Source organism: Heteronotia binoei, chromosome 14, assembly GCF_032191835.1.
Source record: "Heteronotia binoei isolate CCM8104 ecotype False Entrance Well chromosome 14, APGP_CSIRO_Hbin_v1, whole genome shotgun sequence".
Lineage (NCBI taxonomy): Eukaryota > Metazoa > Chordata > Lepidosauria > Squamata > Gekkonidae > Heteronotia > Heteronotia binoei.
The window spans coordinates 2,707,184-2,731,134 of NC_083236.1; the positions used below are offsets into that span (position 1 = coordinate 2,707,184).

The following is a 23,951-nucleotide window of genomic DNA, read 5'->3' on the forward strand; positions in this document are numbered from 1 at the left end:
TGTGCCTGTGCATAATCCTTATCCCTTTTTTGGGTGCCAAACGGGGGGCCTGACCTCATGTATTGCAACCCCAGCAATTAGGCATCAAATTAGTCAAAGCATTAGTGTGGCTCCATACTTTAAATGTTAAGGCTAAAATTCTGTATGCTGCTCTGACAGATGGTCTCCAGTAACTCTTGAGCCAGGATTTAGCTTATAGCCCCTAGCTGAGGACAAGATGATAAGTCTTCTTCAGTCTTCCCAGCTAGGAGTCATTCCTGAAAATATTGCCACCTCAAATCCTTTGGACCTCAGAAAAAGACTAATATGGCTACTGAGTCCAATTTTATTTCAACCTGGAGTAGAGGAAGGTGGGTTTGCAACTATTTGGGCTCGCAATTATTCCAAGGGGAGAACCTCTCATTATTTCTCTGAGCATTCATGTTAGCTTGTTTAAATGCTTTCCTTTTTATGAGTTTTTAAAGTATCCCTTTTTCTTAGTATTCTCTTTTCAAATAGATTTTGTCAATGTGGTTCCGGCATGAATGATGCCGCTTCACACATAATGGTGGGCTGCCCTTTGCTAAAGAAAAGAGTGAGTGGCGGCTCCAGCGATGGATTTTGGCGCAGGACAGCATCTTGCCAGATTCCGTCTCCCAAACCCGACCTTGTGCAGCGGCTGCTGCCAAGTTTTGGGCCCCTTCTGCTAGGTATGAATAAAGCGTCTTTGGCAAGGCCCCGGTTGGGGGGCGGGGGAGAGCGAGGCCCCGCCCCCAGCCCCCTCCTCGCAGGCGCGCCCCTCCGCCCGGCGCCTCCCGAGGGAGGGGGCGGCAGCGTCACGTGGCGGAGCCCCTGCCCGCCTTTGTTGCAGCCCGGGCGGGATGCGGCGGGCGGGCGGGTGGCTCCGCGCTGCAGCGGCCGGCGCCCGTTGATGGGCAGCCGCGGCCCGTCCCGGCCAGCCCTCCTCGCCATGGCGGCCCCCTCCTCGGGCGCCGCCGCCGCCGCGCTCCTGGCCCTCGCCCTGGCCCTGGCCCGCGCCTCCAACCCCATGGCCGCCCTCGGCCCCGACTGCGCCGCCCGGCCCGGCAAGGCGGCCGCCAACTGCTCAGGTAAGCGCCGCCCTGCGAGGAACAAAGGCCGGCCCGGAGAACGGCTGTGCCGCGCGCGCGGGGCCCTGCTGCTAGCGAAAGGCTGCGTGGCCGCGAACTGCATGGGGCCTCTGCGCTGCTCTGCCTTTGTCTGCGGTGCACCTTGCGGGGCGGGGTGGGGACACAAGGAGCATCGTCTTTGGCTCCCTCCTTCCCGCTCTGCAAAGCGAAGCTCTTGTTCCGCTCCCTTTCTCCTTCGTCGGAAAGAAGGTGCGCGAGTGCTCTGAAAGGAAGTGACCTGGCCCGGTGAGAGATCCCCGAGAGGCGCTTGGCGGCCTCCAGTCCCATGGCCTTCCGGGGAGATGAAGGCTGCTGCTGCTGCTGCAACTTTCGGAGCTACTTTTGGCCAGGGCTTTTTTAAATAGGAAAATCCCAGCAGGAACTCACTTGCATATTAGGCCATGCACCCTAACATCACCGTGGTTTCTCATGGCTGTTTTGTAGAAAAAGCCCAGCAGGAACTCATCTGCATATTAGACCACACCCCCTGGCACCAAGCTAGCTGGAACTGTGTTCCTGCTTTTAAAAAGCCCAGCTTTGGCACCTTTACAAAAGAATGTAAGAAGCTATGTTGGATCAGGCCAATGGCCCATCCAGTCCAACACAGTGGCAAAAAAACTCAACACCCAGGTGCCATCAGGAGGTCCACCAGTGGGGCCAGGATACTAGAAGCCCTCCCACTGTTGCCCACCCCCTCAAGCACCAAGAAGACAGAGCATCACTTGTCCCAAACAGAGAGCTCCATCTATTCCTTGTGCCTAATAGCCACTGATGGGCCTCTGCTCCATATGTTCATCCTGTTCCCTCTTGAAACTATCTATGCATGTAGCTGCCACCACCACATGTGGCAGTGAATTCCACATGGTAATCACTCTTTGGGTGAAGAAGTACTTCCTTTTATCCATTCTAACCTGACTGCTCAGCAATTTCATTGTGCCCACAAGTTCATGCATTGTGAGAAAAGTAATTCTTTCTCAACCTTCTCTGTCCCATGCCATCAGACCAGAAGAGCTTGAGTGCTATGGCAGTTAGAGCATTGGATTAGGATGTGGGAGGTCTGGTTTCAAATCCACTCTCTGAAGTTGGGCCAGTAAATCTCTCTCAGTCTACCTCACAGGACAGTTGTGAAGATGGCATGGGAAGGAGGGGGCGGAGGAAGAAGAACTGGGGGTGCTGCTCAGAAGAAAAGTGGGGATAAATGCATGGGAGATCTGTGCTCATTTCTCTGGTGGGGGGGGGAGGCTAACCCTTTTGTTCTTGTACAGTTTTGCAAATTGAAACTGATGCCCCCCCAGTTTTTTAAATAGCCTTTTAAGGAGGAGGATGGGTACCCATCCCCGCTACCCCTTAAAGTGGCTGTTGAAAGTGAAGGAAGATTTGATAAGTGAAACCAGGTAGGGGTGAAACCAGGTCCTTATCTGCCTGCTGCCAGACTCTGGTGAAGATCCCTGCAACCTAGTTCAGGGCTGCAGTCTCGAGTTGCATCTTTGGGAACTGGCTCCATCCAGCATTGCTGAATCTGCTTCCCGGTCATATATGCTGACCAGGGGGCTGGGGGACTGTTGAAGCAACAAAGTAATTCACTGATCCCACATAACAGCAGCCCTAGAATGTGGGGTATGCTGTAAAGCAGAGATGGGGCAGGCACTGGAATAGTTGTTGAGAGAGGAATGTTTATCCTTCACTTCTACTCTCAAACTGTTCTCTTCAGCTACATTTCCATTAGCTGGGCTTAGTTCTTGTCTTGGGGTCTGGGCAGAAGAAACCAGCGGAGGGTGGGGTGGAGGGGTTGGCAGGTGCAGAAGTCCTTCAGGAGCAGGGTAAAGGTTCAGCACTCATCTCTTGACTGCTGCTGCTTTGTCTTTCATCTGTGCCATAAAACATGGGTCTACTCTGCCATTATGCTTAGCCTTGTTAGATTTTAAAGTTGTACTCCTCTGAGCAACTGTGTGAGTCCCAGTAAACTGTATGGAGCTGACCTCAGTAAACATGCCTAGGAGCAGCATAAAAATAGCATTTCTGAATGTGTTTTGTTTGTTTTAAGCACAATTTAAATCTACAATACCTTTGTTGCTCACTATGGGCAGTGCAGCCAATATTGGTTAGCACATGGTCCAAGAAGCAAGCTGTTTGCAATATAACTTCTGTCTCTCTTGGTTTGCACTATGTCTCCTTGTGGGTTTTATCGTGCTCCAGTGCCAGACATACAGGCGGTATTATTTGAGCAAAGTGCTATTCTTTTAGTTCTGACATGCTTGACCTATTCCCTCCCGTCAGCCTGATGACTGATACTCTTTCCTGCAAAGAAAGGTTAGTGGGTTAATGCGCTATTGGGAAACACCCCTTTGCCTAACAGGCAGATAGTGCTGGCATAGCTTGTGGTGAGATTTTGATTGGAAAGCCAGAAAACGTTAACACAGTTTCCAAAACAAGGTGTCTACCATGAAGAAAAAGTCTGTTTAATAACTAAGAGTACTGTTCTACTGAGAAAAGCTGAAACTAGGGCTTTTTATGAGCAGAAACACAGTTCTGGCTGGCTTAGTGTCAGGGTGTGTGGTCTGATATGCAAATGAGTTCCTGCTGGGCTTTTTCTACAAAACAAACCCTGGCTGAATCCACAGAGTGATGTCAAGAAACATAACCAAGTGAGGGAAGAATGTGTACAGGCATATCCAAGTGAAGCTGAGTGTTGTGATTTTACTTCTTTAGCTGAAGAACGTTTTTGCCTAAGATTCTTACCTTAGAAAGTGTCTTTATTTTGACTGCTGTCCAGCCCTTCGTGTGGATGAGGCAAAGGACCAAATTGTGTAAAGCTTATTGTATAAGGGTTAGGATCCTCTCTATAATAAAAGCCCTACGGGGTGGCCAAAAAGTAGGTCTCCCATTGGCTGAGCGGTGTGCATCAACTATTGGCCTGTCAACTGCCACCCAAGGTCTCTTGTTTTATTTATTTATTTTATTTATTTCATTCGATTTATATCCTGCCCTACCCCACCGAAGCGGGCTCAGGGCGGCTTGTGTTCCATTGGCTGAGGACTGAGGCACTGCTTTGCAGAGGAGAGAAAGAAAGATTTCTCTCGATTGGCTGACAAGAGGGAGGAGGGAAACTGCCACAGAAAGCCTTCCCTCAATTGGATGAGAGCTCCTCCCCCTCCTCTGAAGAACCAAACAGCCAGAGAGACATAGACAAAAAAAAATGACATCCCTTCCCAGCAGAACAACAACATTTTATTCTAGATACCGGGGTGGGGGGGGGGAGAGAGAATATATGGCATCCTGTGTTTAAGATTGGCCACTGGGAAAGCTGCCTTCATTTTCCCCTCAGTGCCTGTTGCTAGCCAGCCAACTTGGTTCTCTTCATAAAAGGCTAGGAGAGGAGGCCCTTTCAAGGCCTATTTTGGCTTTTGAGGGAGAACTCATTGGGGCCACTCTTGACTATGGTTGCCAGCTCCTGGTTGGAAAATTCCTGGAGATTTTGTGGCGAGGCCTCAGCTGGGGACCCACCCTCCAAAGAAGTTATTTTCTCCAGGATGGGGAGATAGATCTGTTGTCTGGAGTTCAGCAGTGATACCAGGAGATCTTCCGCCTCTACCTGGAGGTTTCCTACCCTAGGGCTGGCAGCACCCTCTGGGTAACTTGACACCTCCTGACTGGCATGACGTAACTAAACCTGGCTGCTTGCTCGTGTTCAGCACCCCCCCTCCCAATGACATCTATTGTGACATGATTATCAGCTCTTCAGAGCAGGGTTTGTGGAAGCTGACTAGGTGATTTTGGGCCACTCACATTCTTTCAGCCTAATCTACCTCACAGGATTGTTATGCGGATCAAAAGAGGGAAAGGAAAATGATGTAAACTGTTTTGGTCTCCATTGCAGAGAAAGACTGTCCTTTTCCTAGGTGGAGGCTAGTGGCAATTGGCACTTCAGAGCAGGATCTGCCACACCCAGTTTCTTGCTGTGGAAGCTGACTGGGTAATTTTGGAACAGTCACACACTTAGCCTAACTTGCCTCTTAGGGTTGTGTAGATCAAAAGAGGAAGAGGAGAATGATGTAAGCTGTTTTGGTCTTCATTGCAGAGAAACATTGTATTTTTTCCTAGGTAGATGTTAAAGAGCGGGGGGAGCAGATGGAACCCAATCTGCCCTCATCTCTTTTGCCCCCAACCCTTCTTTCTCAACTTACCCCCTGATAACGTAGCCCACATTTCCTTACTTTCTCCATTTTCCTTCCCAACTGCTGCCTTCTTGACATACTTTGCCTCCCTCCCCAGCCCTCCCCCCTGCACCTCACGACACTCATCCACAGCAAATTTCTACCTCCTGCTGTATTTCTCTCAATAACAGGCATTGTCACTAGTTACTTTATAAGGGACAAAATCAGTGTGATGCTGAGAGATCTGTGACTGCATCTTTCCGTTTTTGCAGCAGAGGCCCTGGATTCACGTTGATGGTATAGTGCAGGGGGAAGAGGGGGTTTCTCCCTTTCCCCCTCCTTTTGTCTCTCTGGGCTGTTATTTCATTTTTTCATTTCATTTTCATTTTATTTGATTTATATCCCGCCCTACCCCACCGAGGCGGGCTCAGGGCGGCTTACAACATAGAGGTTCTAACAATAGAATTTAAGAATTAAAATACATAATAATTTACATAATTAAAACAACTAAAATATCAATATCGGTCAATGTCAGTCTTACAATCTTCCTTCAGAATATTTCAATGCCGGTCAGTTATAAGCCAACCGGAAGAGGACTGTCTTACAGGCCCTGCGGAACTGTCCAAAGTCCCGCAGGGCCCTGACCTCTTCCGGTAACTGGTTCCACCAGCTAGGGGCTGAGATCGAGAAGGCCCTATCCCTAGTTGACTTCAGCCGGGCCTTCTATATATATAATCCTATATACAGGGCAAGAGTTTCTAGAAGGGTGTAACGGAAGTCCCAATTGGTGAAACCAGGCGATAGGGAGGGATTCAGCCCTCCCTAAACTATAATCCCAGTGTGAATCAGTTCCTCTCTAGGTACTACGTCTCTGTATCTCTGCATAAATGTACGGAGGAGATCTATAAATGGCTGAGAAGATTAGTCAATGTCACACCTAGTTTGCCCCTTCCATGAGTTAAGCACTGCTTTCCCTGGACTGCTATGGTTTTTAAGAGCTTTTTAAGTGGAAACAGAGCCTTTCCCCCTCTGTTTCCACTTGGTTTGTGTGTGTGGGTCTGCAGGAGCCTACAGGGCAGGGTTTTCAGCCTTCTCTCTGCTATCAAGGTGCTGGTGTGAAAATATGGATTTAAATGCGCTTCTGCTGTCTTTGGCCATGTAGGAAAGTTGGTTCAAAGTTGGATTTAAACCTTTCTGTGCTTTACAAAGTGTATGTGTTGTGGTCTGAGTTTGCATGCTGCTCAGCTGCCATCTGATGGTGACTGGTAGGTAGGCCTTTAATGTAAGCAACCCATTAAGCGTAGTTTTCTGTTCCCCATGGCTGTATCCTATACTGAACTGGTAATGTTTGCATGATGGAAGCATGTGACATCACTAGGATCACATGGCCCATGCTACATTTTCTACTTTTCTTTGTATGCTGAGGCAAGGGAAGAAGAGTAGAAAACTTGTCACCATGAGAAGTTATAGCAGGATCCTGGTGATCCCATCATCATCCTTTCATTCAGTGATGCATTGTAGCAGTTATGTAGCAGTTGCACACCAGGGGTGTAATTAAATGACATTCTTAATAGAGCAGAACCATTATAAAAGTTAGGTGTGGTGGTTTCATACTTCCCCTTTGGTATCGTTTAGGTCTATTTGGGTCTGTGAGAGACCCCCCAGCCTCTTTCCTCCCTCTGAGACAAAAATTTTCTTCTGCTTTGCTGTTTCCCTTTGTGACTAAACTGTCCATGTAATATGACTTTTTCTTTAGCTAAGAATTCTGGCTGTCCCATCCTTTGGCAGTTCAGTATTTTGGCTTTTTTTGGCACAGCCCAGGAACTTGAAGGAAGGATCAGGAGCCCTCTTTAACTTAATTTTATTTTTATTTACGTTATATTTATATCCCACCCATTCCATGCAGACTCAAGGCGGCTAACAGCATAAAATAGACAGTAAACAAAACAATATTAAAACAATAAAACAATCAGACAAATAACAATGGTGCTACCACTGATAAGGGGACTTAATTTTTTTTTTAAAACTCAAAAAGAACAAAATATTTTATTTACAGAGGGAAAAGGTCAGGTGAATCCAAGGGTTGAAATTTCTGAGTTTTTGCGCAGGTTTTGCACAGTTTTGCACAGTTCTTATGTACAGGCTAATGAGAGTTTCACAGTTTTTCTTGCAATGTTGTCTGTGCTGCAACGTATCTCAATGGAATGGAGCTCAAGTAGTTTCACTTTCCAGCATTTGTATGGCCAGTTGAAGCTACTGATTCCTGGAGTTGTCTCTTTACAAATAAAGGGTTGGTGCTTTGAGCCAGCTTGTCTCTGCTGAACACACCTGAGGACTAGTGCCTAGTGAGTACTTTAACTTGGGAACCCACAGCTTAAGGGGGGGATACTGGAGAGATACTGCCAATCTGAGTGGACCTGGGGGGGGGGACAAGCTTGGAATGCCAGCCTTTTAATATTTTCCGAGGCTCAAGTCTGCCAAGAAAATGTTGTGATGCGACATCACCCCATGGGTCGGTAACAACTTGGTGCTTGCACAAGGGACTGCGGGCTCAGAGCATTTTTTATTTTTAGTTTCTGCCATGATCTTTGTGCTTTTTCTTGATGTTTTATTTTAAAAATTGCATTGCCAAATGCCACTATTCCCCCACCTTTTAATTTTAAACAAAACATCACAAGAGTTTTAAGCATGTTTGTATTTTAAAAGTAAAAATAATATCTTTGTGTTTTCTGTGTCCTTTATAAAGTTTATATCTCCGCTACCTGGCATTATGTTTTATGACATACATGGCCCGGCCCCCCAAAGTCCCATTTATGTCGGATCTGGCCTTCGTAACGCATGAGTTTGATGCCCCTGCTCTAGAAGATCTTTCCCTTGGCCTGAATGGGAGTCTCCATACTCTTCCCAAACCTCCTAGCTCCTTTTCTCCAGTCCTCTTGTCTGTGTTAAACTGTTCTTCGATGAGGCTGAAATCAAATTCTCTCAGTGAAGGCAGAATTCTGACTTTCCCCATCTGACTGACACTCCTCAGCATCCAGCTCTCTCAAGATTGCACGCTCAGCTGATGCTGTCCAATCCAACCGCTGAAAGCCACCTACCTGTCACTCGAGGGTATCTGGCTCTGTGAAGCTCGTCACATGCCTTTACTGCTTGTATAGTAGTCTGAGGCTTTTGAAAAGGTACAGTTTGTCAAGGCCACTGCTCAGTCCTGTGCTCAAGAATGAAACTCTGTGACTCATGTTAGGTATTTTATGTGTATCGTAGAAGTTACATTGTCATGTGGGATTGAGATTCTTCAAATGACTTCTAAATTGTGACAGTATGTTTGGATTGCTATATTTTATTTTAAAGATTATATTTCTCCCTAACCTTTCCTTAAAAATCTGTTTTTTGACCAGCTGATTACTGAGCAACCTTATCTCAGTCAAAGATCTGTTCCATCCTTATCTCCCATGAAAGTATGTAAAGAGTTTATTTCCCTTTTCTCCCTAGAAAGAATGCACAATGGACTCAGAAGTGGGGTGACTTAAGAGTTTTCTTTTGAAATTCTAGATCCTGACCTTTCATCTGTCTTACCCTATAGAAGAAGACCTGTTCTGTATGCAAGCTGGATCTTTCTTGCTCGCGTCGGGATGATCATCTTATTAAAACTGCATGCTCTGCTAGCCTAAAGCCATGGGTGATTTTTCACTCTTTCCCAGATCTCCGGGGGGTGGGGGGTTATATTAGGATTTTGAAAACTCCCCTAACAGCCCACCAGCTATAAGTAGCTCTGCTCACGGTACCTCATTCCTTGTCTGAAGAAGGGTGCAATCATACAAAAGCTTCCATTCTGAATAAAACTTTGTTGGTCTTAAAGGTGCGCCTGGACTCCTGCTTTGTTCTGTTCAGACATCGCATGAAACTGTGGTTTATTTAAACTGGGGCTATTTTCTGAAGTAAAGAGCTCCCCAGAAGGTCACTCAGATCCTGTTGGCCTTGACAGATGCTGGTTTTGGTGTCTTCTCTTTGTGGCCTGGTGGGTGTCGCTGGGAAACAGTCCAGTGTGAAGGTGGGATGTCTGCTTTCAGGTATCACATGACACCATAGTGAAGATTAGCTGTGCTTGATAAACCAAATTCATATTGGGGTTTGATGAACCTTAAACAACCATGATTGATGAAGTGGCCAACATTTGGAGGATCTCAGGACTGAACTAGATCTTTCAGTATCCACAGGTCAGACCTGTGTGTGCCAATGTCATTTTAAGAGATGAATTTGGCCATTTCAGAATGCTTGCCATGCCTCTTGTTATGACAAAACAGTCCTTGGGGGACAGACCCATGGGTGCCAAAATGTCTAGTATGGCTCTCATGAACCATTGTTTGCTTAATTCGGCCATGGTTTGCATGATGTCAGAATTGAGTCTCTGTCAGCACATGCCCCGTGGCGCAGAGTGTTAAAGCTGCAGTAAGCTCTGCTCACGACCTGAGTTCAATCCCCGGCAGAAGCTGGGTTTTCAGGTAGCCAGCTTGAGGTTGACTCAGCCTTCCATCTTTCCGAGGTCGGTAAAATGAGTACTCAGCTTGCTGGGGGGAAAGTGTAGATGACTGGGGAAGGCAATAGCAAACCACCCCGTTAAAAATCTGCCGTGAAAACATTGTGAAAGCAACGTCACCCCAGAGTCGGAAACGACTGGTGCTTGCACAGGGGACCTTTCCTATCCAGCACATGAGGCCATACATGCCTAGTCCAGGAAATCCAGGCAACTCTGTTCCTGCCTCAGGATTTCTCTGGTAAAATTATGGAACCATCTAATGAACTCAGTGCCACAGTTCAATTCAGAATTGTAGCAAATGTCCCCCCCCCCCCCCAGCTTGTGGGGTTGACATATTTGCCTTTAGTGGCTTTGCTTTTGTGTCTTTAAACAGCTAGCTGATTCTCAGTTTCTCAGACACTTAGGAGGCAAAGGTTTTCGCATTGATCCTACAGGAGAAAAGCAAAATTTCTGCAGACCAAGTTGGTGTTATGCAAGTGAAGCTAGTTTTTTTTAAAAAAAGACTGGCAGTCCTAAAGCTCCGCATGGGCCCCCGATATGCTTCTTTTGTGCCTCTTGAGAATGTGGGGTGTCTGGGGAAGAGGGACAGGCTGAGGTGGGGAGGAATGGCCGTTTTCTCAAGGAGAGAAGTGGTTTGATGCTATCAGTAGGATCATGGCTCTTTCTGAGAAGTTAAGAGGGAATGGGGTGTTGCGGTGCACCAGGGGCAAAATTGCATGCGATGTTAGGAATGTGTGGCTGTATCTGCTGCTTTGTCCTGGGGAAGAACCTCAGAAAAGAGCGGGGGGGGGGGGGGTTGACATCACCCTCTTCCGACTCCTGCCAGTAACCTCTCCCTGGTTGCCTTAGGTGAGGCCTGGCCCTTCCTCCCTGCTTCTCTCAGGCTGCATCTTTTAAAGGACTCCCTGGGGGTGGGATGACTCTGGCCTCACCCATTCCCTCTATCCTGGGGGATGGGCCTGTGGGAGTGGCAGGTCCTAGCCCAAATGGGCAGCCTCCTGCCCAGGATTCCGTTTCCCCTGCCTCTCCCCCTGGGAAGTCCTATAGTACTTCTCCTGGCCTCAGGAGGCCACTGCAGCTTGGTTCTTGCCCTGCCCTTCCAAGGAAGCTTCCCTGGCTCCCGCAGCAGATGAGGAATGGACCATCATGGCCTGTGGCAAGTTCTGCTATTCCTCTGCCAGCCTTGCTGCTTCGAGCCTCTGCTGCTGGCCCTCAGGTGGGTTGCTAGCTGGATCCTGGCCTGCCTGGCATCTCTGAGTGTCATAGAGAGCTGAGAAGCTGCTTCTGCAGTCCTCCCTGGACAGATCCCGTGGCAGAGTATGGAGACCTCTGACCCCTCAGGGACACATGCAGGGGTGGGAGGTCTGACACTGGATGCCCCCCCCCCCCCCCTTTGCCAGGTCCCAGAGTTTCTGTGGGAGAGAGATCAAAACACTGACTTCCATCTGGGACTGAGCAGTTTGGGGGAGGGTTCAACTAAGGAGTGTTCCAGTTGTGGAATATCTCTGCCGGACCTCACGTGGCATAACAAATCATTTTGCTGATGAAGACCTCTTGGTTCTACTGAATTAAACATGTGGATAAACATGTGGCTGCAGGCCATACAGTGCACTCCTCAGAGACAGAGTGTTGCAACCTGAAAGATCTTAGTTCAAAACCTGCATTCGGGTGCTTCGAGAAAGCCACAGTCTCACACCAAAGCACGTAGCCAGAGCTTGGGTACATACTGACAATTCTTGGTTGATTGTCACTGCTGATCAGGAAATCAGCATATCAAAAGTGCACTCTGTTATGTATTGAAAAGGGGCAAAGTAAGAAGTATTAATATTTCATCCCTGTGTTACTTTGTAATGACTGACACATGTTGGCTCCCGCTCTAGTGCAGGAGAAGGTTGAGCTATATTTCAATAAATAACTTGCAGAATCATGTGAACATTAGATAATGGTTGTCTAAACATAATTCTTGATGTTATCCTGATAAACAACTGAATCCTTAAATAGTTTCAGGGGGACTCACTTCCTGTGCCTCAGGATTTCAGCTTTTGTCTGGCTGAAGAAGACTTCCATAATGCTCAGTTTTGCATAAGCTTGTCTAAACTGAGTATTAAGCAGATTCATGTGTCAGGAAGGTGCTTTCAATTGATCTGATTTGGATTTCCTCCTGTCATTCATGGGAGATGTCCATCTCCTTCTTCCTTACTTCAGGTTCTTTGTGTAAACATAACTTCTCTGATAGGTTACATGTTTAAATGAGAAGGAAGTAATGTGTAAAATGAGAAAGTGTCACAGGAAACAAATGCATATTGTGCAGTCTCAACCAGCAGTTGTTTATTCCAGCAGCTACTTCACCAGAGAACTGATTCCTGTTGGGTAGGCTATGTGTTGTCTGTTGTAGCTGAAGCAACAAAGAGCTTCTGAGGATTAGTGCCCACTCTGTCAAATGCAGGAAGAGACACATGCACAGGTACAGAGGGGGGAAATGTAAATAGTGGTGCTAAAAGGCAGCTTGAAATATTGGTGACATTTTTTATTCAATGCATACACAAGATAAGAACAGAGAGACTTTCAAAACAGCAGTACAAAAGAATAACACTATATCTCTAGCTGTGTAATACTAATGTAACATACATAGAGGGAGGGAAATTCCTGGTTCAGATTAAGACCTAAATTAATGGAATCAAATTAGGCAAGAAGTTCTGGCCTAGCAATTTCATACTGTAGTGTCCCTTTGAAGTCTTTTTAGATGGAGAGTGGTAACTTTGAGGTCATCCTCGAGCGTCCCCTCCAGGGGACTGAAGTGCTTCCCCGCTGGTTTAGGAATCCTGCCTTTTTTAAACCATGGGGCTTGTATTCATTCAATTATTCTTTGGCAATCAGACTGACGGGAAACACAGACGATGCCTCAGGCATAGGTCACATGGGATGGTGAGCAGGGGAAGGAGTTGCTGCTGGCTCATATTAGATGGATGAGTGGTGTTTGTTGCCTGAGAGGATAGTGGGGATAGATTGGGCATCTGGGTTTGATGCAGGGCTATGTCTTTGTCTCTCTTATGTGGCAGTTTTAGATTGGAGGGATGTCTGTAACTGAGATGAGATCTGTGGTAGAACAGTCTGGCTCTGACCTGCAGGGACCTTATTTCACCCTGCCCTCCAGGGTTTCCCCAATACCTGGAGGGGCTTTTCTCTCTCTGTGCCGCTGCGACCTGATCTTTGCAGGAATTGCCTACTGGGACCAGCATATCTGCAGGACCACTTTTTCCATATACCGGCCAGGAGTTTTATGCTCCATGGACAAACATTTGATGGTAATCCCTGGTCTGAAAGAAGTCTTCCTAGCCTCAACCCAGGCCAGGGCATTTTCTGTCCTGGCACCTGCCTGGTGGAACAAGCTCCCAGTGGAGATCAGGGCCCTGTGGGGACTGTTGTGGTTCTGCAGGGCCTGTAAGACAGCTGTTCCACCAGGCCTTTGGTTGAGGCAGTGGACATTTCATCAACATGTGGTCTCCCTGCTGAAACAAACCCACTACCCGAAGGACCTCCACAGAGAATGAGGCATTCAGAATCACTCCAAGAGTCGGACCTTCAGTGCTGGCAACAAAGGTATCCTACCAAGGGTCAGGAGCCTCATTTCCATACCTGTCCCGCCCTGAGTCAAGAACAGAACCTCTGTCACTGATGGATTAAATTTCAGTCAACTCTGTTGCAACCATCCAGCCACAGCCTCTAGTGCTTGGCACCTATTTTCCAGGGCAGAGTCCAGGTGGCCATCCATCAACTGATAGAACTGGGTGTTGTCAGCATTATTGATGGCAACCCAGCCCATACCTCTGTACCAACATGGCCAATAGCCAATTCCCTACTGTTTTGTTTGCTTTGTGGCAGAGTAGTTAACAACTGAATAGTTCTAAATATTTGGGCTGCGCATGAGTTCACAGATGCAGTGGAGGCTGTGTAGAAATCCCTCTTTGTAGCCTTCACTGCCACCTCATAGGCTTTCGTAAGCGTCTTATAAGATGTTCTTGACATTTCATCATGAGTACGCCACCACTTTCGATCTAGCCATCTCAGCTCTAGCTTCATCCCATGCAGCTCTGGGTTGGTTGCCAATATCCAGGTGAGGACTGCAGATCACTCACAATTACAACTGCTCTGCAGATGGCAAAGATCACTGTCAGAACTTGGATGAACTTCAAGCGAGTCCAATACTTGTAGCAAGTTAGGATCTTTATTTGAAGAACAACAGTACTATAGAAACGAAATAACAGTAATGGCGCATCTGGGCAGTTGGTTACATTTTATGCCCACAGCAAAGCATAATAAAACAATAAGTCACACGGGATCAAGTGAGAGTCTCTCCTTCCCAGCCATCGTTATCAGCAAAGGAGGATGCCCCCCTATTGCGAAGGCCAAACGGCCTGGCTTCAAAGCGCACCTGTGATGTTGAGCAGAGACTCTCTGCCGCCTGTCTTACCCCCTGAATATTTTGCATAGCAAAGGGCCTTGGGTCAATGACCGCTGTCAGGCACTCTAAATTATAATATGGAGTCAGTTCAGTCAAGCAAAGCATGTAAAGTTACAAGTTCTGACATACTGCCCCCCCTAAGCTCTTCGGCTTGGGCTTGTGTGGGTACAGTAGGTGAAACTTTCTAAGCAGTTGCGGTGCGGATACATCACTAGCTTTTACCCATTCATCACAGCTAGGAGGAAAGTATTTCCATCTTATCAGGTACTATAGTGTCCCCCTTTGGACTTTAGAGTCCAGGATTTCTAGCACCTCATGGTGACTCTGACCCTTCACTATAGTCGGAGGCGGCTCCGGGGGACGAGGATGGAATTGCGTAGCTCCAGGATCCTTTCGAAGAAGGCTGCAATGAAAAACAGGGTGGATCTTACTCAGGGATTTGGGTAGCTCTAATTCCACAGTCACTTTGTTAATCACCTTCTTTATTTTGAAGGGCCCTAAGTATTTCAGTGCGAGTTTGCGACACCCCTGAGGTAAGGGCAAGTTCTTGGTGGATAGAAACACAGTTTCCCCTTCTTTCAAATCCCACTGAGGGGCGTGTTTTTTATCAAAATGCTTTTTGTACTCCTTTTTCGCCTCCTCCAGGTTTTCCTGTATCACTTTCCACCCGGTTTTTATCCCCTCCCACCATTGCTGACACGAGGTGGGTTCGGTAGGTCCGGCGGGGAGGGGAAGGTTTGGAAAGGGCTTCCCCTCGTACCCATTTACTACCTGGAAGGGGGAGGTTTTGGTAGAGCTGTGAAAACTGTTGTTGTAGCCGTACTCGGCGAATGGCAAGAGGTCCACCCAATTTGTTTGTTGGTAGTTAATGTAACACCTTAAATATTGTTCTAGAAGCCCGTTCACTCTCTCAGTCTGTCCGTCTGTTTGGGGGTGGTAAGCTGAGCTAAGCCCCTGTTCGATGCCAGTTAGCTTGCAAAACTCCCGCCAGAAGTTGGCAACGAACTGCGGCCCGCGGTCGCTAATGACCTTCTCAGGGAATGAGTGTAGTCGTACCACGTGATTGAAAAACAACTGGGCTAGTTTCTTGGCGGTGGGTAATTTTTTGCAAGGGATAAAGTGGGCCTGTTTTGAGAAGGTGTCCACTACTACCAGTATTACCGTTTTCCCTTGGGAAGGGGGAAGTTCTACTATGAAGTCCATGGAGACCACGGCCCAGGGGCGGCTCGCAGTTGGGAGGGGGACTAGGTGGCCTGGTGGCTTCCCCCCCCGGCGCTTGGACATGATGCATGTAGGGCAGGCCAGTACAAATTCTGAGACGTCTCGTTTTAACTTTGGCCACCAGAATTGTCGGGTGATTAGATGGAGGGTTTTTACATACCCGAAGTGCCCAGCCAAGCGGCTGGAGTGACTTTGCTCTAGGATTTCTTTTCTCATGGATTTGGGCACGTAAATTTTCCCTTTGTGGAGCCACAGTCCACCCTCCCCTTGTTCCAACCCTTCCGGACGCTCCGCTCCTTCCAACTCCGCCTCTGAGGCTAGCCGTTCCGTGGGGAAGGGAGCGGGCGCGTCGGTCTTTTTCCCGGAGCGGGTGGTGACCCCCCCCGCCACGGCTGAAGGAGGGACGAGAGAATCAATTACTTCCTCTCGCTGACTGTCATGTTGGGGCATGCGGGATAGAGCGTCGGCCAAGAAGTTTTTGGTTCCCGGGATGTGCTTCAGCACAAAGTCGAATTTTGCGAAAAACCCCGCCCACCGGATTTGTTTGGCAGTCAATTTACGGCGGCCCGTGAGTGCCTCTAAGTTTTTGTGGTCTGTCCAGATCTCAAACGGGACTCGGGCCCCCTCCAACCAAGACCTCCAAGTTTTCAGGGCGAACATTACTGCGAAAGCCTCTTTGTCCCACACTGACCAGTTCCTTTGTTCGTTTGAGAATTTGTGAGAAATGTAAGCACAGGGACGCAGTTCCCCCTCTTCGTTCCTCTGCATCAATATGGCTCCTACGGCGACGTCGGAGGCGTCGCATTGGACCACGAATGGTTTTAATTCATTGGGGTGAGCCAATATCGGTTCAGAGGTGAAGAGCTGTTTAAGTTCTTGGAAAGCTCTGTGGCACTCTGGCGTCCAGACCAAGCGTGCCCCAGGTTTTTTCGCTGCCTCCCCCTTCCCTTTTGTTTTCAGCAGTTCGGTGAGGGGGAGCATCACCCGGGCGAACCCCTTAATGAATCCGCGGTAAAAATTTGCGAACCCGAGAAAAGATTGTAGCTGCCGTCGGGTTCGGGGTGGTTCCCAATCTAGAACTGCTTGGATTTTGGCTGGGTCCATCGCCAATCCCTCCCCCGACACTCGGAACCCCAGGTAGTCTAGTTCCGTTTTGTGGAATTCACACTTAGACAGTTTAGCATACAGTTTGTTTTTACACAGCGTGGCCAGCACTTTTCTCACTAGTGGCACATGAGATTCGAGGTCTTTTGAATAAATAATGATGTCATCAAGGTACACCACCACCCCCTTGAACAGAAACTCCCTTAGCACTTCATTGATAAAATTCATAAAGACCCCCGGCGCGCCCTGGAGTCCGAATGGCATTACTAGGTATTCAAACTGTCCCATGGGAGTGTTGAATGCCGTCTTCCACTCGTCCCCCTCCTTAATCCTTACGTGGAAGTACGCGTCTCGGAGGTCGAGTTTAGTGAAGATTTTCCCTTCGGCCACCGTGTTCAACAAGTCTCTTATCAGCGGGATCGGATAAGCATTGGACATAGAAATCCCGTTTATCCCGCGAAAATCTGTGCAAAGCCTAAGCCCCCCATCCTTCTTCTTACGGAATAGTACAGGGGCTGCGTGGGGGGCCGTGGCGGGGCGAATGAACCCCCTTTTCAAATTTTTGTCAATGAATTTTCTCAGTTCCGCTTTCTCCGCCCATCCCATTGAGTAGAGCTTGGCTTTGGGTAAGGTCTGCCCAGAGATTAGTTCGATGGCACAGTCCGTGGGGCGATGCGGGGGGAGCTCGTCCGCTTCCCGCTCACTAAATGCTTTTTTCAAGTCCCTGTATTCCCTGGGGATCGATCCCACCTCCTCAAGAGTGAGGCAGAGTCTCTCGTTCTGGGGAGGCGCTTTCGGGCCCCACTCGGGCCTCCAGTGGTGGTGCTCGCACCGCCAGTCCGGGAACCTCACGATTTGTTCAGCCCATCGGATGTCCGGCTGGTGTTTAGCTAACCATCCGGACCCCACCACCACGTCGAACGAGCATGAGGGGGCTATGACGAAAGTCTCTATGCCCCAATGCTCCTCAGTCCCCACAGGGGTTGCCTGGGTCTCTAGGGTGCACGGTTCCCCCCGCATGGTTGGGGGATGTGGCTAACCCAAGGGCTTCCACCAAGCGTGGAGTGATAATGTCCCTGGTGCACCCAGAGTCAATCAGGGCTCGAGCGTGCATAAATCTCTTTAAGTTGGGGTTCAAAAGGGTGACCGCCATAAACAAAAGCCCCCTGGAAACTCTCACCGTTAGTAGTGCCGGCGTTTTGTCGACCTGCTTCGCGGCACTGATTAAAGCAGGTCGCTGTCGTTTCCCGCCGACTCCTGGTCCCAGGACTCCTCACTGGACTCTTCCACGGTGGTAACTTCCTCGTCAATCACCAAGGAGGTGGCGACGGTGCCCCGACTGGGCTCCTTAGCGCGTCCGCCTTTCTTCTTCGGTGCGGTGGGCACTGGCTTGGAGGGCGTCGGAGTTGCTGGCGGTTTCACCGGGCAGTTGGCCGCCAGGTGATTCGGGTCCCCGCATCTGAAACACTTCCGTGGGGTGGTTGAGGGGGTGGACGTTGTGGGCCCGCGCTTGCCTTCACCCTTGCCCGGGGAAGGGCTCGACTTGACCCCCTTCTTTCCCTGTTGTTGGCGTCGCATCCCCACGTGCTGGAGGTCGGTCTCGACTTCCCCGGCGAGTTGAATCCACCCTACCAGGGTGTCCGGTCTCCCTTGGTGGTAACACCGATCCAAGATGTTGGCGTTCAGGCCATTCTTGAACGCAGTGTACTTCATTACTTCGTTCCAACCTCGGGCCGCTGCGCAGTGGCCCATGAATTCGGTGGCATACTCGCGCGTGGAGCGGTTGCCTTGTTCTATTCTTTGGAGGGCCGCCACGGCTTTCTCCTCGCGCAGCGGGTCTCCATACTGGCGCAGCATCGTCTGTAGAAAATCTGCAACGGTAGCCAGCTCGGGTTTTCGGCCAGTGTAGAGCCCTACGTACCATTTCTGCGCCGGTCCCCTCAGTCTGGAAGCGATGTGGGCCACCCGGCTGGCCTCAGTGGGGTAGCCTGCTCCCCAGTGCGTAAAAAAGGTGTTGCATTGAATGGTGAAGTATTCCACCGCGTCTCCGTCCCCATCGAAGGTCATTTTCAGCTCTCGGTGCCCCCCCCGTCTCCCCCGACTGGGGCGACCGGGGCGGGGATCACTGGGACGACCGGCACACCCACCAGCGGGGCCGGAGGTCCAGCTGGGGCCCCAGCCGGCGGCCCTGCCGGCGGCCCCGCCGGAGGGCCAGCCGGAGGCCCGACCGGTGGGCCCGGCGGGGGCCCCGCGGGAGGGCCAGCCGGCGGTCCGGCTGGGGGGCCGGCCGGGGGCCCCGCCGGCGGGCCGGCCGGTACTCCCCCAGGAGGGACTTGCCCGGCCGCCACTATTCCTTGGAGCGTGCGGATCTGGTCGCGAATCGCTCCCATGTTTTGCTGCATTTCTTCGGCCATCAGGGCTCGGGATGCATGGACCTCATCGTGGATCTCTCTCACCCAATCGTACAGCTCGTTGCGCAGTGTTCGGATTGGGTCCCCTCCGCCCTGGGTGCCGAGACCCTCGTCTCTGGGCTCGTCCTCGTCCCCCTCTTCCACGCCCGTTGCGAGGGCGCGGTAGCGCTGTTCCGCTGCCTCCATGGCTGCCGTGGACTTCCTCGGGCTGTAAGTCCGTTGAGGGAAAGCATCCATGGAGAACGGCGCGGGGACTTTAATCTTCCTCCTCGCCCCCGTTACCTTCGGGTCGAGGGGTGCTTCGTCGGGTGGGAGGTTGGGCTCTCCGTTGTCTGGTGCCAGTGCCGCCATCAGCCAGGTTGCCAGCACAGATAAGTCCAAATAAAAGGATTACTGTTATAATGTCAGAACTTGGATGAACTTCAAGCGAGTCCAATACTTGTAGCAAGTTAGGATCTTTATTTGAAGAACAACAGTACTATAGAAACGAAATAACAGTAATGGCGCATCTGGGCAGTTGGTTACATTTTATGCCCACAGCAAAGCATAATAAAACAATAAGTCACACGGGATCAAGTGAGAGTCTCTCCTTCCCAGCCATCGTTATCAGCAAAGGAGGATGCCCCCCTATTGCGAAGGCCAAACGGCCTGGCTTTAAAGCGCACCTGTGATGTTGAGCAGAGACTCTCTGCCGCCTGTCTTACCCCCTGAATATTTTGCATAGCAAAGGGCCTTGGGTCAATGACCGCTGTCAGGCACTCTAAATTATAATATGGAGTCAGTTCAGTCAAGCAAAGCATGTAAAGTTACAAGTTCTGACAATCACTCTCCTTGGAGAAGATGGCTGCTTTGCAGAGTGGACTTTGTGCCATTATACCCTGCTGAGGTTGCTTTACTCCTGCTTTGGTCCACACTGCAGAGAAGGACTGTACTTTTCCTAGGTAGAGGCTTCAGGAAGGGGGGGAGGAGATTGAAAGCTGAAGTCAGATCAGCTCCCCTATAGAAAACAGCTGCCTTGAGGCTTATATTCTACAGGATACCATAACACAACCATTCCAGTCCAAACCCAGCCCCCCCCCCCCCCCGATCACACCACAAGCATACAATGATGCTGAATACCGCAAGGCCAAATATGACAGGAAAAGGCAGCAACAACACACTGTAGACGAAAGGAATGCTGAGCTTCAGTGACTGCATGATTGTAGTCATGCTTTGACACCACAGCAAATTGACCTGGAGTGCCCAAGACTGGGTCACTTGCCTGGAGCCTCTTTTTAAAGCACATTATATTTATTCTGACAATGGGCCTTATTCCTAGTGTAAAATACAGATCTTATTTATCATCGATCCGACATTTCATAACATCAAGGCTGAAGTGTGGTTTCTATTTAGAGCCTTCTCACCCCCTAGGATTGGGACTGAAATCAGACAAAATAGTGGACATTTGATTGGCTGAAGCAGTTTTAGTTGGAGCTGTAGATGGTTATAAAGATATAGAGGAAAATAAGACCTGTGCACAGTGGGGTCAAACAGCTATGAAATGCAAAGGTTAGTCATATGTTCGTCATGTTTCAACATATACAGGATATGTTCAGAGCGACTGAAGTCACTGATTACAATATCTTTCTTGCCTTCATTAAATTTAGAAACTCACTTTGCACTTTTATGGCTGTTTGGAATTTTTTTCTGCAGTCAAGTGTTGTGAGCCTTTGTGTGTGTGCCTTTCCAAAGAGAATAATGCTTCATACACCTGATAAAGTGGGCTCCAGTCCATGAAAGCTTCTCCCACAATACAGTTGTTGGGGCCAGTAGTCTTTCCAGAACAAGGACTCACTGAGCTGCAGAATAAAAATAAAAGTAACAGGAAGTTTTGTGACATCGGAATCATGCACCAAGAGGAGGGGGAGCCAGACATCACGGGTGTCAAGGCTTGATCTGTGGGCAGCAGGCTGAGAGAGCTGCTGCTGCTGCTGCCCAAAAGCACTGTGATGAAGAAGAAGCCAAGGAAGAATTCTCTCCACCTCCGAGTAGCCTGATTCTCTCCACCTCCGAGTAGCCATACTCCTGATTCTCTCAGTGTGCTTGCAGAGAGAAGCCCAAGGCACGCCACCCTTGGTCTCTCTTCATGCACACTACAGCAGCAGTAACAAAAGCAGCAGCACAGGAGCTTGTGAGCTGCAGGAGAGTCCCAATGCGTGGATGGAAGACCATGCGTGGATGGCTGTGTGAGGCAGTAGAGCACTTTACTGTTCTAGTACTAAAGTACTTCCCATCTGTACCATCTGTTACACCCAAGGAAGTACTGACACGGTGTTCTTTATTGCTGGAACAAGTTCTTTGAGATGAAAGGTGTATGTGTGCCTGTAGGTGGATGTGCTTCAGAGGTGTAAAGCCAGTTCCTGTTCAGTTGAGGAAGCTGGAACAGAACCAGACCTAGAATGATGTTCCTGAGGTGGTTTCCAACAGCAGATGAAAAGAAGTTGGCTTAATAGGAACTGTGCCCATAACAAGTATTTTGTGGACAAACAGAAAGGCTTGTATGCCATATTAGGTACTGATGGTATTGTTATAATGTGTAACACCTTTTGATCAAGATTCCTGTCACTATTTCCTGGAGGAAGGAGTAAAATGCCTTGTCCAGACTTTGCTCATTTCTCCTCTAGCAGGATCCTAAAGCAGGCTGTTATTCTCTGAAAGTGTGTGGCTTATCCCAAGGTCACCCAGCAAACCTCCATGACCAAGTGTGGATTTAATCCTGTGTCCTCCAGATCCTAACTGGACACTTCAACCACTACACCATATCACTTTCTGTGATGTGAAGCTTCTTCCTGCAGGATGTGGAGGCTCACTGTGACACGAAACTAGCAGGAGATGAGCATGAATGTCCCGGGAACATCAGCTTGTATCCTGCCTCTTTGCTCAGCCTTCCTCCAGCCCGGGGAACCTGCCTCTTCTAGAAGGGGCTGTCTTCAGTTGGAGGAGGCTCCTGAGACTGAAGGTAGGGTTCAAAACTTGGATGACTGGAGTGGTGGAATACAGCTGAGTCTTCAGAAATTGAAATTTGGGCTTGAATATGCATGCTACATGATTTTCTCAAATTGTGACATATTTTTGTGGCCTGACAGCTTCAAAACCTACATAGTCTGATGTCAGGTAAGGTTAGGGTTCCGTGTTATTGTGAGAAAATAAGTTCTGTCTTAAAGTTGTTTCTGCTTTTGTCCTCTGGGAGGATGTTTATGGGCAGTTATTTCAGTCTGACAGCCTTGGCATTCTGCAAGGTCGAATGGGCAAAGAGTCAGAACAGCAGATCATAGATAAGCTGAATTCCAATACCATATGCAGATTAAAATATAAACTGAAAATGATTGTGGTCTCTGGTTTATTTGTCAAAGAACAAGATAATAGCATTTCTGGACCCAGCAAGAAGTTGCAGCTCCTAAATTATGAGTTTTGCCATCAGGTATTCTGTGCACTCTTAAGTCTGGCTGGCCCCTGCCTGCACTTAGGACCTGATGATTTATGGCTTAGTCTGTGAACCACGGATATTTATCTTACTGTAACGGAGGCTGTGTGAGATTCTAAGACTGCCTGTGGTGTTTGATTGGCAACTATCCAGTTAACCCCATGCATTTACAGCCAGCATTCTGGTTTTATGACAGAGAGATTTGGGGCATTTATCCATAATGGATGATGGAGCTTTTAGCCACTCCCACAACAGGGAAGGAGAAGTTGTTCCCATTCTGGAAGCGGTGAGTGGTGTGTGCGTGTGTGGACAGAGTGTCCAGACACCCCTTCCCTGCACAGATAGCTGCTGTCCCCACCAATTCCTGCCCCTCAGTTGCACTGCCAGTCGTCATGCCGGGTCCTTCCCTAGGCCTAGTAGCCCCCCCTTCCCCACTTCACTGCTGAGTCACAATGCTCAAAGCACTGTACTTCAGCTAGGGGGGAGGAGCCTGTTCATAGGAAAGGGGAATGTGGAGCTTAGCCTTGCCATTTTGCCCTGTCCCTGGTTTGGTAGATCTGCCCACAGCCAGCCCCCACACTTCCCCCTTCAGCCAAACCAAAAGGTGGGCGAGGGGAGGGGAGGGAACGGGTTGTGTTGAGAATGAGCCCAGGGGCCTGTGGAAGCTTCCACCCCCCAAAGCAAGAGTGTCCAGCAGCTGGTCATGGGGCAAAATCCCTGTGCGTGGAATCTGCCTTTGCTATGAAAGTGACAAATGCAGTGTAACTGAGCACATTGTCTGTATCGTATTTTGGATAGTGGAGCTCCCTCCTTCCTTCCTTCCTTCCTTCCTTCCTTCCTTCCTTCCTTCCTTCCTTCCTTCCTTCCTTCCTTCCTTCCTTCCTTCCTTCCTTCCTTCCTTCCTTCCTTCCTCCCTTCCTCCCTCCCTCCCTCCCTCCCTCCCTCCCTCCCCTTCCTTTCCCTTCCCAGTGGTGTGCTTGGGGTGGCATGTGAGCTAGGGACATTCATTCACAAGTCACACTTGGAGTCATTTTTCTACACCTGTTTTAAAGATCTGGCATTCTTGGACAGTGCTGTTGAAAGCTGACATGATTTGCCTTTACTTATATATTAGAAAGGAAAAGCAAGTTTGGGATGTGGGGGTCAGGAAGAAGTGAAAGGGGGTGAGGGAGAGGGAGAACCCTTCTTCCATCTGCAGTTTCTTCCCTGAAGTCTTCTGTCCTGTGTTGCTGCCCTGGGTGGATCAAAACATATGTCTGCTTCAGTGATGCTGATAAAAGTTTTTAAACTATGGGTGATCCAGATATTCTCTGCTAGTCACACTTCTTCTTTTTGGTTCTTAATAAAGAATATTTCTATGTTGCTTCTTCAGAATCCTGCTTGCGACGGTTTACATTTAAAAACCAAAGTCATCAGACATAAGCAACATAAAAACTATTCATAAAACAAAAGCTGGCCATTAAAAACTGATA

At 49.0% G+C, this 23,951-nt stretch overlaps 1 protein-coding gene across 1 annotated transcript in view; it reads left to right on the top strand.

Moving 5' to 3' along the window:
* Positions 1–949: 949 nt before the first annotated feature.
* The window catches only part of LOC132582786 (tomoregulin-1-like), a 98,916-nt gene continuing 75,914 nt past the window's right edge, over positions 950–23,951 (top strand). Inside the window, exon 1 of the mRNA XM_060254504.1 lies at positions 950–1,088. Within this exon, the coding sequence (XP_060110487.1) occupies positions 950–1,088 (139 nt within the window). The remainder of the gene's footprint in view (positions 1,089–23,951) is intronic.